The sequence below is a fragment of the Cucurbita maxima genome, unplaced genomic scaffold, assembly GCF_002738345.1.
Source record: "Cucurbita maxima cultivar Rimu unplaced genomic scaffold, Cmax_1.0 Cma_Scf00023, whole genome shotgun sequence".
Lineage (NCBI taxonomy): Eukaryota > Viridiplantae > Streptophyta > Magnoliopsida > Cucurbitales > Cucurbitaceae > Cucurbita > Cucurbita maxima.
The window spans coordinates 2,765,044-2,780,700 of record NW_019272039.1 but is presented as its reverse complement, the minus strand read 5'-3'; the positions used below and the strand labels follow the sequence as shown (position 1 = coordinate 2,780,700).

General features: G+C 37.5%; 5 protein-coding genes across 6 annotated transcripts in view; 2 read left to right on the top strand and 3 right to left on the bottom strand.

Annotated features, from left to right (window-relative positions):
* LOC111497147 (ruvB-like 2) overlaps positions 1 to 1,850 on the bottom strand; it is a 4,951-nt gene extending 3,101 nt beyond the window's left edge. For both annotated transcript variants that reach the window (XR_002720570.1, XM_023147820.1), the window contains exon 1: positions 970 to 1,850. Coding sequence is in view for 1 of the 2 variants with exons in the window: in XM_023147820.1 (XP_023003588.1) it covers positions 970 to 1,718 (749 nt within the window). In the remaining variant the exon portion in view is untranslated. The remainder of the gene's footprint in view (positions 1 to 969) is intronic.
* A 932-nt stretch (positions 1,851 to 2,782) lies between these two features.
* LOC111497419 lies at positions 2,783 to 3,277 on the bottom strand. Its single transcript, XM_023148203.1, has one exon. It carries the CDS (start codon positions 3,275 to 3,277, stop codon positions 2,783 to 2,785), a length of 495 nt encoding a protein of 164 aa, XP_023003971.1.
* Positions 3,278 to 5,358: 2,081 nt separating this feature from the next.
* On the top strand, positions 5,359 to 6,110 carry LOC111497090. Its single transcript, XM_023147726.1, has one exon. It carries the CDS (start codon positions 5,470 to 5,472, stop codon positions 5,959 to 5,961), a length of 492 nt encoding a protein of 163 aa, XP_023003494.1. The 5' UTR covers positions 5,359 to 5,469; the 3' UTR covers positions 5,962 to 6,110.
* A 293-nt stretch (positions 6,111 to 6,403) lies between these two features.
* On the top strand, positions 6,404 to 10,951 carry LOC111497061. Its single transcript, XM_023147683.1, has 3 exons — positions 6,404 to 7,260; positions 7,566 to 7,753; positions 10,089 to 10,951. The coding sequence occupies exons 1-3, from the start codon at positions 6,612 to 6,614 to the stop codon at positions 10,764 to 10,766; spliced, it is 1,515 nt and encodes a 504-aa protein (XP_023003451.1). The 5' UTR covers positions 6,404 to 6,611; the 3' UTR covers positions 10,767 to 10,951.
* Positions 10,952 to 11,216: 265 nt separating this feature from the next.
* Positions 11,217 to 14,175, bottom strand: LOC111497394 (ACT domain-containing protein ACR1-like). Its single transcript, XM_023148181.1, has 8 exons — positions 14,150 to 14,175; positions 13,736 to 13,968; positions 13,580 to 13,625; positions 12,937 to 13,051; positions 12,786 to 12,853; positions 12,058 to 12,699; positions 11,862 to 11,966; positions 11,217 to 11,773 (listed from the first exon to the last, which is right to left on the bottom strand). The coding sequence occupies exons 2-8, from the start codon at positions 13,810 to 13,812 to the stop codon at positions 11,393 to 11,395; spliced, it is 1,434 nt and encodes a 477-aa protein (XP_023003949.1). The 5' UTR covers positions 13,813 to 13,968; positions 14,150 to 14,175; the 3' UTR covers positions 11,217 to 11,392.
* Positions 14,176 to 15,657: the final 1,482 nt, after the last annotated feature.

Here is a 15,657-nt window from a genome sequence, read left to right as displayed (position 1 = left end):
ATTGCTCCACATATAGTTCCTCTAACCATATTTTCTAAACGAACTAGAGCCAATCCGAATTGATCTTGTAAGAGATCGGCGACAGAACGAATCCGTTTATTTTTCAAATGATTCATATCGTCAAGTGTACCCATTCCAAATTTCAGTCCAATCAAATGATCTGCAGCTGCCAATATATCTCGCGGTAAGTAAACTTCAAAAGTCTAAATTTAACTTGAAAAGAGTCGAATATAAAGTCTTTATCTTAAAATCATCTTAAAGCCACCCTTCAATCATCTTAAAATCAACCCGTTATTGCTAATAAGATTTACTAATTTAGTCAGATTCGAACTCGAACTCCTGACCTCTTCGTCGATGATATTTTATGTCCATGGACCTGATACCTAACAAAAGCTTTGCACTCAAATTAGACGAGTATTAATATGAATAATTACAGGTCACTAAAATCAATGCTTTAATAATCAAGTAATCAATTCAAATCTCAAAATNACAAAAAAAAAAAAAAAAAAAAAAAAAAAAAAAAAAAAAAAAAAAAAAATGTAAGATGCAGAAGCTGAATCACCATATATAAAGTTTAAAACTTCGTTAGTTTAGTTTTTCCCCCTTTTGGAGAAGAAAAAATCCATACAATAAAACCAAACCACTACGCAAAAACATCCAGCTGCAATATATTAGTGTGGTTTTGGTCATATAGCTGAAAAATAATGCATTGCTGTTACCACCCCGTTGCATAGTTCGCAATAACAATTCAGCAAACGAGAACTTCATGAACCATCAAAGGGAATTCGATATCACAATCCCGATTCTCAATTACTTCTAACTTTAAACAAACTAAACCTTTCAAAATATTTCAATCCTACCATCACAAGTGCCAATAATTTGCAGACATCAATCATTATACGAGAAGGACGATTTCAAGACCCATAATTCGGTAAAATGGTTTAAATTTTGAAGGGAATGTAGAATAACCTGCTATTGATAACATCTATCTCATGGAGCGTGACACAATGCACAACCTCCTTCCGCTTTTGCAACTCGCCATCGGGGCACTGCACAAACTTTGTCTGAGGACCCATTGCATCGTAATCTCTGGACCTAGAGAAGGACCTCCCTAGCTTAGTAATTTTTCCGGATGCCTTATCGATAGCAATAACATCGCCGCTCTGCACCTTTTCCTTTCCCAATGCTTCAATCATCTTCGCCCCCAAATCATATACAGTCTCCATGTCCGTCGTTTTCAGAGTAAGCTTCCCGGTTTTCGACGCTGCCCCGGCAACCGCTGGCCTGTCTATTTGAACCTCAACGACCTCTCCTTCAATTATTTCGGTTTCTTCCTTTATTCGGACGCCAATAGCTTTACGAAAGGCCTGCATCAAGGCTTCAGTTTTGGACATTTCCAGAGAAAAGAGCTCACTGCCGGCAATCATTGCGAAAGGAGTTTCAAGGCCAAGGGACTTAGCCATGCCCATTGCAATTGCAGTCTTGCCAGTACCTGGCTGACCAGCGAGGAGAACAGCCCGACCGGCAATTTTTCCTTCTTTGATCATCTGAAGAATGACACCTGCGGATTTACGAGCGGCGGTTTGGCCAACCATTCCCTCCGAGACGGCCCGTGGTTCAAGGGAGGAATCAAGGCCAAGGCCGCGGATGTGGGAGTGCGCCCCAATGCGCTCGATTCGCGTTAGGTCTCGGCTCTCCGAAAGCTTCAGCTCTGCCATGGTAAGAGAGGATGCTGGTAATTTGCTTGGATTGCAGAAGGAAGCGGGAACAGAGCGCTAGGGTTAGGGTTCAGGGTTTTGCAAGCTCAAAGAAACATTTCTCAATTGACGCTTGGAGGGTAATCATGTCAAAGGAGCATACAAATTGAGTCAATGTATCATTTTTTTGGTACAAATTATATTATTTCTTAAATTATAAGTTTAATACAAATAATTTTCTATTTAATAAACTTTCAACTTCTGCTTGCAGTCGGTGAGTCTTCCAATTTTTAAAAAGTGAATTGTCTATTAAATATAAATATAAATTTATGTGTAATTAATCTATAAATTATAAAAAAAAATCCAAAGTTTACGGTTAAATTTATTATTTCCAAATCTTAGGGACTATGTGAACATAAATTTTAAATTTAGTTATAAACTTTGATTATTTTAATAATCTTTGATTTATGAGTATAGAAATAAATATGAATATTCATATTAAATTCTCCTTCTATATATTCTACTTTTACCTTTAATTTTTGAAATAATTTTAAAACAAAATATAAAAATTATAGAAGCTTTAACCAATCACATTTTGGGTGTCATACATCCATATGAAATCTATATACTTGGACTTTGATTTATAGAAATAGTCAATTTAATTTTTTTTTTTTTTTAAGAACACCAAATAATTTAGACTTTGATTTATGGAAATAGGAATTTTAATTTTCAAAAGTTGGATTATATATATATATATATATATATATATATATAATTTGTACTCAAAATGATGTAAACTTAATTGCAGCTTTTCTTGAATTGGGATTGCTTATTTTCCGTTTCATGAAAAATATTAAATTATTACAAATAACACTTATTTTTACATGATCATTAATTTTGATTTCAAATGGATGAAAATATTAATCAACCCTAAATTTGCATTTAATTAATATTTGTTAAATTCCTTTTATTTCTTGAAATTTAATAAATTCTTAATAGAAATACAAAAACACCATATTTATAATTCTAACACGAATTGAATGGACCAAGAATTTCACTCTGTTTGGGCTTAATTTTGAATTCAATTACACCCGCCTTCTTCTATGAACAGCGTAGCTTCTGCTTCTGGGATACGCACAAGTATTCCCCGCCTTGAAATCCTCTTCAAATTCATAAGATTTCTCCTCATCGATTCTCCCAATCCCCACGCTCCGACTCCTCGGCATGATTCCCGGTTCCGCCATCGGCGATTTCCTCGCCGCTTGAATTTCGAAATCAGGCTCCACCTTCTTCTCCAAGCTTCGGGTCGAGGCCGCCCTCAGAAGCTCACCGTAGTCGTCGCCACCGCCGCGACTGGAGGCAGTGGACCCCACGCTGTAGCTCTTAGGCAGATGAATCGGCACCTGACCGACTGGTCCGCTCAGCGCCATCACGTAATCGAGCTGGTTGGAACAGTCCGTCAGATTCCTGATGTAAAAATCTCGGACTTTTGACAGAAGCCGGGCGGAGGCTTTTACAAATTGCCTCAACTTGTTTCCTCCGCTAGTCTTCTTCGTTTCACCGCCGTTTTTTAGCTCCATAATTGTTACTTTTTGGCACTCGCCGCCGTAGGCGTCTGAGAATCGGATCGCCGGGGATTGAGAAACTTCGAGTTGAGAATGGTGGCAGTGTTGGGTTTACGTGTATATATTGATATAAGAGAAACAATGCATCTTTTTATTTAATTAATATACATCGCTGTAATCTAATTAAACTAATTGTATCATTTTTTATTTTTAATCTCAATCTTACTCTGACTTTGTATACCATTGAAAATAAACCGCGATCAAATTAAATTTTAATTGAAGTTATATGTGGACAAAAATGCTATAATCCAAAAGTTTAATTCTTTAAGAAAAATAAATTCCAAAACAGAGCCTTTGTTTCTTTATCTATTTATTATTATTATTACTTTAAATATTTATTTTTCAGTATAAGATGCATGCAAACATTTTTGGAACTCATTTCTTCTAATTTATTTTATTTGAATCACTACCGACAACTTCTTATCTTATATATAATGAAATTGATTTTGATGATAAATTCAAAATGAATAAGTCATAATATTTGACATTTAAATTATATTAAGATATTAGATTTATTAATTTAATCATATTTAATAGGTCAACCCTATGAAGGACGACAATTAAACAATAAAAATGCCCCTTAAAGAAGCAATGAAGGTTGACCATTTCTTGCCGAGTTTAGCTGTTTTCCTCCTTATCCTATAGTTTTTTAAAGGTAGCTTTGAGCTCTCGCAAAATCACTGATTATTATCATTTTTTACTTGAGAAAATGAAAACAACTGTGGGTAAAGTATTTTATGAAGATAATTTTTGAAGGGTAAGTGCAGTAACGTTGGTGCGCTAATTATTTGAAAGGGGAAAAAAGTTAAATTGAATCTTTACAAAATCCGTTCGGATATCGACATGAATCACTACGAAGCCCAAACACAGTGGGCCTTATGTGGTGAGATTACAGACGGCCCAAATAGTTTTTAATGGGCTTTTGGTGTGAACAAGAAGGGGATCGGTAATCTGGAGCACCCTTGTTTCCAACAGGCCCAAAAGTCCCAAGGCCCACAATTTGAAGCAATTATATTAAAGTTTATATTATTTTATTATGTAGATATGATATAAAAAGATGGTTGATATATTATTAAATAACGTCCCATCTTATCCATCTTCTGTCCCATGCCTATTGACTTGGAATAATAGCCCGCAGGAACTTCACGGGATTGGTCAAAAGAAGAAATTGGAAAATAAAATAAAATAAAATATAAATAAATAACCACACTCAACTTTGAATACTCTAGTTTTATTTCAAGAATTTAAATTTTAATATGCATTTAAAATACAAATTTGTTGGAGAATACATGAAGAAATAAAAGTAGAGAATTCAATCCCGTTTCTATGAGGGTCAAAGCTCCAAAATCCAATTTTACAAGGAGAAAAATAAAATAAAAATAGAAGCCATTTCGGATTGTTAAGGAAGCTGTGTCGGCAAAGGACAAAAGAGAGGCGGCTGACCGGTCTGGTTTGTTCATGCGTTAAAGCCTTCTCCAGCTGAACCTTCGCAGCAGCGCCTTCCACACGCACTATTACTTAATTTTAAAATTTGCGTTCGTTGAATTTTGCTCAATCATTGTGTAAAATCACTTGATCAATACGCTATCGTAGGGGGCGACCCTCAATTATTCAATAAATTTAACAATAATTGGAAGTCAAACCAATGCCTTGCATCTTATAGGGTTAATGTCGAATTACAAACTATAAAAAATAATGATCGAAAAACGATAACAATTTAAAATTTATCACTGTACTTATATAATAGGGTTCGATATGATTCAACTAATATCAAAAATTTGCAGGATGATTAGATGAGTTTTAATATGTAATGCAATGGATTTATTAGCATAATACTGATTTGTACAAGAATTCTCACCTCATTTGTCTCAATCCACACAGTTTTGGTTCAAGTAACATATAAAGCCTAAATTGTGGGAGTGTTTTTTTTGGCTCAAGTAATTGGAGCCCATGGGTTAAGATTGGATGAAAATCTGACAAAAGCAAGATATTTGAATGTTGACTTTGTTTTCTTACTCAAACGCCCCCGTTTTTGGGGTGTTTCAAAATCTGTATATAAATGGCAGCTTTTCAGGTTTCTTTGCTCAGTAGGCTACTTGGATTTTAAGAAACTCATCTGTTATCTTGCTAATACTTACCCAATTGATATGGAGGCATTTTGTGCTTATGCTTCTTCTTCTTCTTCGTCTTCCTCCAGCTTTTTGGCTCAAAGAAATGGGCAATCGGAGCACGTGAGGACAGAAGTTTCAAGCTATTCCAATGATCTTCTCTGTGTTCGAAAGTCAATATCGAAACCCTGGAAGAAGCCGGCGATTGCGCCACTGCCACCTACTCGCCCCAGGGTCTACAAAGTGGACTCACTTAAATTCAAAGATTTGGTTCAGAAACTCACCGGCTTGCCTGAGCTTCCATCTCCACGCCTCCAAAAAATGGCTCCGCCGCCTCTTCATATCGCCCCCCGCCAAGGTTCCGCCGCCGCCGTGGAAGCCACCCCATTTCTTCATCCGTCGCCGGTGAAGCTGGATGAGGCGTTCGACGGTGGCAGCTTTCTTGAGCTGAATTTGTCGCCCTTCAACAAAAATTGGTTCTCCTTCCCTGCTCTGAGCCCCGGAAGCCTTGCCATTTTCGATGCAATTTAGATCTACGGATTATAATTCTTAAATTCTGTTTCAAATAATGTAGAAAATTAAACACCGACCGTGCTTGGTAATGTAATCAAAATAACAGACATGCGGAGATCATGGGTACCTTCTGCAGGTTGTTTCAATATTATTTAAATTTCTCTCAATTTCTATAACTTTTATTTAGAAAACTTTAATTAATTGGTTTATATATTCAAGTTAATATGATTTACTCAAAATTTATTATTTAGAAAAGATATTAATTTATGCTATGCAGTGAAGAAAGATAAATGTGAAGCGACAGCGTATCATAAAACATAGGAAAAGAATAACAGCGTATTATTGTTACAAGAACAGAATTTAAAACAGAAAACAAAAGTACTTAATTTAAAGAAGGAAAAAAACAGAAACAAAAAATAAACATTTTTTTATTGGCTGTATGATTGGTTTGGGTTGGAAAGAGAGGCCCTGAAACGGTAATGGGCAACGTGGGCCATGTGCAGGCCCAGACACTGGTTTAACGACGTCGTTGATGGACAATGGCCTACTGGCTTGGTTTCGATGGAAGAAGAAACTGAACACCGAGAAGTCATCTTCTATTGAGGAAGCTCCTTCAGTTCCCACTTTCCAAGCTTCGATCGTCTTCAGCTTCTGCATTTGGATAAACAATGTCGTGGTTGGCAAGATCCATTGCGAATTCGTTGAAGCTTGATGATGATGATGGAGATGACGTGAATGCCGGTGGCAACCCCAAATCACCGTTCAACTCCGATTCCATATCTGATCAATTCCACCAGACAGATTCTCCCTCTCGATCATCGTCGTCGTCTTCTTCTTCTTCTTCGACTCCTACTGCTAGAGGCGTCAAAGAGGATTTGTCCGAGCTGAAAAATACCCTAACCCGCAATTTCTGGGGTGTCGCCTCTTTCCTCGCCCCTCCGCCGGAACATTCTGCTTCACATTCTCAAGTCTCTGATTCAAAACCTAATGAACTGCTTGATAAATCAGCAACCGACAATCCATCTAGTCCTAAATTGTCTGAAGAAGATCTAATTGCTGGGATTCGCAATGATTTCGCGGAAATTAGCGGGAAGTTTAGGACTGGGATCTCGAAGCTGTCGAACACCAAGACTGTATCGGAGATCTCCAAGATTGCTTCCAATTTCCTTCAGTTTGGATCAGATGAATCTTTGGAGAATTATGATGTGGGAAGTGCGGTTGGTGTAACAGAGGAGGTCCTGATATTCGTGAGGAATATCGTCCTGCATCCTGAGACCTGGTTGGACTTTCCTCTTCCTTATGACGACGATTCTGACGGTAGCTTTCGTTTTCCATCTGATAGTTTCTTCGTTGCTCAATTGAATGTTTCTTTTTTCTGGATAGAAATCTTCGATGCGTAGCATGGTATTATGTCAATATATTCAGGTAGTTTATCTAAAATTTGAGTGAAATATTACGGACGTGCTTCTGGCCGAATATCTTGAGCTTCTCTTATTCATTAGCAATAATACTTCTTGTTAACCTTATTAGTTGCCTCACTCTTTCATGTCTAGATAGATTTATCAGCAGACTGACATTAATTCTAGACTAACATATTTTCATATTTGGTTACTCGTAAATAGATCTGGAGTTATCTGATGCCCAGCAAGAACATGCTTTAGCTGTTGAGCATCTTGTTCCAAGATTGGCTGCTTTGAGGATTGAATTTTGTCCTCAATACATGAGCGAAGATTGCTTTTGGATGATCTACTTTGTACTCTTGCATCCTAGACTTAGCAAGCACGATGCTGAACTTCTGTCAACACCCCAAGTAAGTTCGGACCTTATACTATTCCTGTGTATGCCACTCGACGGGTGAATTCTTTCATTATCTAATTTTTAAGGGTTTAAAATTTTGGATGCTTATTATGTAGATAAACAAAACTTTTGTAGTTTTAGTATGACAAATGTGCAAACTTATTTATGCTCATGTATGAAAAGTGAGCTTTCATTGAGAAAAAATGAAAATTTGAGAGGGAGAAACAAAAAGGGGAAAGCCTTAGACAATAGGAGTCAGAAAACAACTACTACCTAGTTAGTACGTGATGAGAAGGGGAAGGAATATTTTGTATATGAGATCATTGGGTCCCTCTAGGTAACTCATTTGTTGCGTTGTAGTTTAAAGTAGGTGAGGTAGAGGAAAAAGACAATGTGTTTTGCAGTACCTCTATTTGGTGTTCTTCTGGAATAGTAAACTTTTATTCCCATCAAATATTTTATCAACGTCCTTGGTTATAGAAATCCGAATGGAGAAATTGAGCCTTCGGGGACGAATTTTAGTTTAATATGGTAGATAGGGATGCTATTGGAAAATTTGAGTTCTAAGAGTATATATTTTTATATCTATGATGGAATGACTGTGGAGTATATGTATTCTTCTGCTCGGAGATCACCAGAGAAAATTGTAAAATGGAAAATCGCAGTTAGTGATGAGTGTATAATCATCCTAAATTAGAAATATGTATGAGATAAAATGAAAACCAAAAAACTCTTTGACCTACTATTTTCTTAGACCTATCAATTCAGATAGGGTTGTTGGAGGGGGACTTCGTGGAAGCATGAAAACTCTAATTTGGGCAGTGTCCGTTTTAACTATGTTATAAATAAATCGTGCTCTAGATGCTTGATTTACAGGGTCCTTTTTTTCTAATTGTTCGTTTAACGTCGTGAACATGTTGGAGATTTGCATAGGATAAGTAATGGTCACATTTAAGTGAGAAAAGGAATTGTAGTTTTATTAAGTTTCATTAAGTCTAAGAGCGTTCACAGTTTACATGAAGGAACCAAGTAAGAAATAAACAAAAACTAAACATGAAGCGTTACGGAACAGACATAAATTTCATTGGAAAAAACTCAATAACGTAGAGGCGAGAAGTGGATGTAATTGGTGTCGTTGTGGTTCACCTTTGGTGGTGGGGGTATTCCCTTCCTTTTGAATCTAACATTTATCAATGGAATCTATTGTTTCCTCCTTAAAAAAGTCTTTATAGGATCCTTCTTTGCTTTAATTTCATTTTGTTGAAAATATTATAGATTTAGACCCCCCCCCCCCAATTATTTATTATTAGTTTTTTAAGAAAAATTCTTTAGCTTGGATTGAGAGAACATGTTTTTTAGTGCTTTCAGACCTCCCTTCCTTTGTCCTATCCTTTTTAGCCATCCTACTAGGGACGACATCAAGCTTAATTTCATCTCACTTACCCAAGAGGCGAGCTAGTATGCTATTTTTGTTATCCCTTGGAACTTCCATGTAATGGCATGGGGCTCACGATGGTCCACTCCATGCCTTACCATCCTTCAAGATGAAACCCTGACGACACCTGATCCTGTACCTTACACATCTCCCTCAACTTCCCCTCGAGTTGAAAGCCAAAGATGACAGTCTTTGCATAGGAGTTTTGCCCTTCTCCAGCCGCCTTATAACCTCTAATGCTAGAACATTAGTCTCCTAATTCAGAGTTATCCTCAATTTTGCTATACCATTAAAATACCCTTTTCCCAGGCTCGATAATGCCAGATGGTGTAATTGTTCTTTTAAAAGGAGACACGAGCCCATACTACTGGTTTGTTGCTCACTCTACTTTCTGGGTTTTAGTGAAGTGAACAAATGTAACAGGTAAGAGATGATCCTTTAGGATAAATTCTCTTCCTTAATTTCAAGATTCTCGAGGGTTTCAGACGATCAAAGTTAAAGAGTCAAGGGTTTGGTCTGTTGAATGGTCAATTATTGTTAATGTAAAAATAGTCTAGCCTGTCGTGGATATGCTCTAGCCATATGCGTTTGACTATTCATCAAGTAGCTGGCTTCAAAGCTTGGCTGATTTTTTCTCAGTTGAAAGAAGAAAGCAATGGCCATGATGCTGAAATGTTAGCCTTGTTCGTAGTTGTATTTCCTTCTTTGGAGAAATAAAATTTTCTTTTGACTTGGAAAATTAGCTTTCTTGTCCTTGTGGGTACTTTGTTATATAGGAAGCAGTTTATCAAATGTTGGTTTGGTGATTATATATGTAATATTTTCCAACTAGACATCAGGGTTGCTATAATTATCTAAGTTGCTGTTTCCTAGTCTGCATGACTAATTGAAATTTGTATGACCATATATATAGATCCTAGAAGCCAGAGCACAACTTCATGAATTACAACAACGACCCAAGGTACAGATGGAACCTCAGATATCTAGAAACATCTCTACTAGTTCAAAAGGATCTTCTGATTCATCAAATGAGGAGCATCTCTCTGTGCCACCCAGAGATCAATCTGAGCCACTCTTTCTTCAGAAACCCCCTGATAGTGCCGCCCCGTCCTTAATGGTGCCCGATGTTGAGACCGATAAGCATCCAATTAAGAACGTGGAAATTCAAGTTGTAGACAAGCCTGTCATTGAGGAAACACCCTTGCGAACTGGAGTTGAACATCCCCACTCTGGTCCTTCCAAAGTTTTTGATGACATATACGTGGATGATGGAGATGATTGGTTGAAGGAGGAGACTCCTGAGATTGATGGTGTTAGTGTAACTAACATCCCTATTGGGAATGACGAGGACGTATCATTTAGTGATCTTGAGGATGACGACCAGGACGTGCCAGTATATCATAAGAAGGTTGCATCAAGCTCTGACTCTTCGACTAAAGATTCCCGAGATTGGGTTCAGCTTAGCCGGAGTTCTGGTGATTCAGACAAGGATACAAACACCATAGAAACGAAGCATGTTGGATCCGGGCAGGTAGGCACCCACAAGGAATCAAGTGACTGGCTTAATGTCGATGACATTGATTCAATGTGACAACCTCCATGAAAATCTTCAATCAGCCTATTTTCATAGAATGTCTCCAATGTATATCTTGTGTTCTCTATATATGAAGCAAGCATTTGGGAACTATGTTATGATATCTCTGTATATAGAAAAACTTGTAAACTTAAAATTCATTTACATGCAAATAATGAATGGCTTTGTTATAGTTACTATGATATCATTTTACTTTTGCAACTCGTTGTCTTTTTAACTAATTGGTACGGAGCTCATTTAAGACCCATGGAATTTTGTTATGAATTGTTCTGTCATTTGTTTGCATAAAAATCTACCAGTGCGTTATGAATCTTACGTATGGTATGTATCTAGCCAGGAATTGGGAAGCATGCATCGATGGCGAGGTGACTTATAAATTTATGACCATTATCTTAATTCTGGAAGTAAAAGTTAGGACCATAGGTTGAAGGGATTGGAAATTTGAAATATTGAAACCATTACTTATTTGACATTTTCTCTACCATTCAAATAAGAATGGCGTATTCTATCCACTGACACTGTTGGTTCCCTACTAATTTTTATTGTCATCAGCGATTGATCTTGTTATACTTCCTGTACAATTCTATTTACAAGATGTACATCCAACATTTGGATGCCATCCTTCATGGTCTTATAGAACCAAAGTTACTGGAAAGTCGTTCTAGTTGCGACCACAGCAAGTTGCCTAATGAGAATCTTGGCTTATCTTCTATTCTTGTTACTTCAATCCCCTGTTTTTCTCTTGCAGAGGAGGCTCGAGCAGTCCAATTTGGAGGCTCTTGAACTACACTAATTGATCCTCCAATCTCTTTGATCACCAACTCCACTATCTGTCGATCCACATCATTCCCCGACGCATCCATGACATAAAAGGACCCAACAACTCTCTCACCATTGGTTCCGATATTGATTGCCGAGATCGACAGACCGTTCTCCCGGAAGATCCGTGTGAGGTCTGATAACAATCCCATTCGATTTTGAGCTCGGAGTTCCAGTCTCACTCCCTGCAAAATTGTTCAGGTACGAAGCTAGTTTTAACATATTGATATGCAAGTTTTTGATAGATAGTAATATGAGCTTTGCAGGACATACATGTGAAGCTCTTCTTTCTATGGCTGCAACAAGGGCCTGTGAAAGCCTGTTTCTTTCAAACTCTGTGTCTAAGATGTAGCCACCTTTATGCCGAATGAAATACTCCTGCAATATTGAACACAAAATACAAGGCTTGTTAGCCCCACCATACATACAACTTGATAATTTTGGACCAAAACAAAAGGCCAATTGGTACCTGATAAGCTACAGTGCCATTCGAACCTACCGCAGCATGAAACACTATATATTGCAAGTCGGTAAGGGCGCAAACCGTATCGAACAGCAGCTTCGAACGGTCCCTACTCTTGACATTGATAATTGAATAACCTTTCTCCTTGCAACTTTCTATCCTTACATGCGTGCGAGTACAACTCTTTTTACATATTTCACTATCGTCTCGACACCGACATTGTTCATAGTCGCCGTTGGCATACATCAGCTGGTGGAGCCGTCGCTCGTTGTGGGTCCGTCCAGCTGATGGAGCTGTCAACCTCACGCTGCTTGTTTCGCCTAGTCCATTATGGGCGCCTACCACGTTCTCAAGTTGCTCCTGCACATGGGCCAGCCGTTTTACGTCCTTTATGGCTCCACCATTCCAACCTTCTTCGATGTAGATAATGGAGGCTGCGCTTTTATGGTGAGTCCATGCCAAGGCGGCGGTGATGTTGCAGCCCAAATCAACTAGTACGGCGAATATCTCCGACAAGAGACCTGGCCGATCGGTTCCGATGATCTCCGCCGCCGCATGCTCCGATGACATGTGACGAGGCAACATTTCCCTTCCCATGCACGTTCTCACTGTTCTTGATGACCCTTCTCTCCTATTTGCACACAATGCCTACAATTGAACATAATTATCATTCCCTTAAACAATCATTTTCCCTTGATTATAATTCATCAGAAAAACGTTAGTTAATTAGGAACCTGTTGGATGTAATGTATGAGACTTTCATCGGTGAGTTTATTTCCCAGCTGATCTGTCACATGGAAAACTGCAGGCACCATACAAATCAGCTTCCATTATAATAAACACAAAATCAGTGGCATAAAAGTGTATCAGTGGGTGGGTACAGACCGTCCATAAACCATCCACCGTCAGAAGAAATGTAAGATTTGGAAATTACGAGGTCGAGATCCGTCAAAACCTGGACCATCTCAAGTAGAATTCCATGTTTGTTTGCACTGTCAACCTGTCAAGGAGATCGAAATTCTCACCAAAACAAACTTAAAGATCAAACTTTTAATAATTAATACGACATATGATGTGATGATAGAACATGAGGAAAGGCTAAAAACTTTTGGTTCATTGGATATGGAAACTAAAAGGCAACAAAAGAAATGAAAGTAAAGTAAATTGCTTTTCTGGGAAATCCCGTGTTCGAAGCATCAATTGGCTCTTTTTTGATCTCATCAATTGGCTCTTTCGTCGGTGAGTAGGACAACTCCTTTAAACCCTCCTCTCTTTTGTTTGTTCCTTTTCAAATCGAATTATTTCGAGCCTTTTTTAACATTTTATATGAGCATAGTAAGGTTATACGTCATACATCGGAGGGTGGTTGGAAGAGAATTCTACGCTAACTAATTTAGGGAACGATCTTGAATCAACTAAGACCCATATGATATGATATGTGTTCTCAAATTTTTAAGTTGATAAAATAATAAAAAGATAAGAGTAATAGGAAGAAGGAAAGCACAAAATTTGAAGATAGAGAGCGAACCTTGACAAGCGTGCAATCCTTGAAGGTATCATTGTCGATGCAAACTCTGCAAAATGGCAATAATAATCCGAATCCCAAGAGGAATTAAACCAAACATCTGTGGCTTAGAATAAAAAAAGCTCAAAACTTTATGCATTATTCACAAAAAGAACAAACCTGGGTGGGTAAATTCTTTCAATAAGTAATTCCAACTGGGAATCCACGTAACAAGGCCGATACACAGTTTCCATCATATCTCCTCTGTTTTCTGATCCTCTTCAACAACACGATCTCCACTCTCCAAATGTCCCAAACATGATCATGACAAGCAATTGGAATGAAATGGATAAGACCCACATAAAAAAAAAAGAACAAGGAAGACAAGTAATAATGGGAGCAGGGTTATGAATCTGATGTACACGAAGAACAGAAAACTTATAATGGTGGCGGAAACCAATTCAAAAGAAAGAGAGAGATAAGGAGGAGGAAGAAGAAGAGAATCGGGGTGAGAGAGTAGAGGCTTTTTTTTTGGTTACTATGATTAGAAAACAGCAAAAGAAGTTTGGCGGCAACAAAAACAGATGCACAAACCTTAACCCACTTGGACTTGGTCGTCGTTTTTTAGGTTAATAAAAAATTGAAAAAGTGAATTTATAACTTCATTGCCGCTTTCCCACATTCCCCATCCAATTGCGGCGCCTGCCCATATGTATACGTCACCACGTGTTCATCACACCAAAATAAATAAATAAATAAAATCAAATGAAGTTTTTCATGGATCTCGAGTGGGCTTGGGCTTATGTTGGAATGATTCAATTTTTTTCGAGGCTTTAGGCCCAATTTGTTCTTGGGCTTATCAGAGTTTGTGTCTAACCATCACATGTTCCAATTTGACCCTTTCCAACGGCGCAGTCAAGACACTAATTAGAACATCCTATCAAGTCTTGTCGGGCCAAGAGAACTGAGCCATGGAAGTAGGCCTAGCAACGTGGTTCTGACGAAGTCGGGGCAAAGAATACATATAGGGCTTAATTTCCATTAAATCTGGTAAGATCACGATGCTGCATGGTCAAAAAAGTAGGACCGTGATAAGCTGCGTACAGTGAAAGAGGAAGTGATTGAAAATCTGTCATTGCTGAAAGTTTGTCCTTTGTTGTGCCTCCATGTTCTTGACAGCAGCTCATGGTTCTTCCTGCTGCCTTATCACTATTCTTTTTTCTCCCAGAAAATGGGAGAATGACATTTTTTTCTTTTTCTTTTTTAAGAAATTCCACAACAATGTTTGTATGGAGATGGTAATAGAAATGTATCACTAATATACAATTTTTTATATTTATTAGAGTGGGGCGTGTATCAATAATAAATATTTTTTATTGGTAGACGACATAAAAATGGTCTCTTTCTAACTTTCTAGCATCGGACAGGTGTTTAGGACTAAAACTTTTGAAGATGCCGAAACAAAAGAAACAATTGTCACAAGAGAAAGATCAGTCTTAGCTAAAATCGAATACGAAGACTCATACACAAACACTAGGAATCTAACTCATAATCCAAAGCATACGTTTTCATCTGATGACGGCTATTGTAGTAGTACCAGTGTCATTCACATGCTTTAAAATAGAACAAAACATATTGATTTGAGATTCTATGAGTCTTAGAAGCGCGACTCAAACTTTTTTCTTTTAGATAAAAGGGTTTAATTGTTGTAAAACTCTTTAAGCTTTTAATAAAAATATTAGATTCAAACTAAAAAAATAGTCAAAGTAGTTGTTAATTACAACGAATCATTAAAACTCTGTTATGTAGCCATGTCCCAAAACATAGACAGGAGAAAACAAAATTTAATCAACATTCTCCAAACATTTAACAAGGACAAACTTAGGAAACAGAGTTGACTTTGTCTATTTAATGTGGAGACACCTTTTTGTTGCACTTAGGATAGTGGGTTGGTTAGGTAAGAGTGCAATTCCTTAGCTTAATACTTCACATTTCCTGACTTTACAATATTTAATGGTTAGTTGGATTAATTGCTTCCCCATCTTCCTTTTCCATAAGTTAAAACCCACTCCCTTTTAATTTGTTAGTTGAGTTATGTTAGG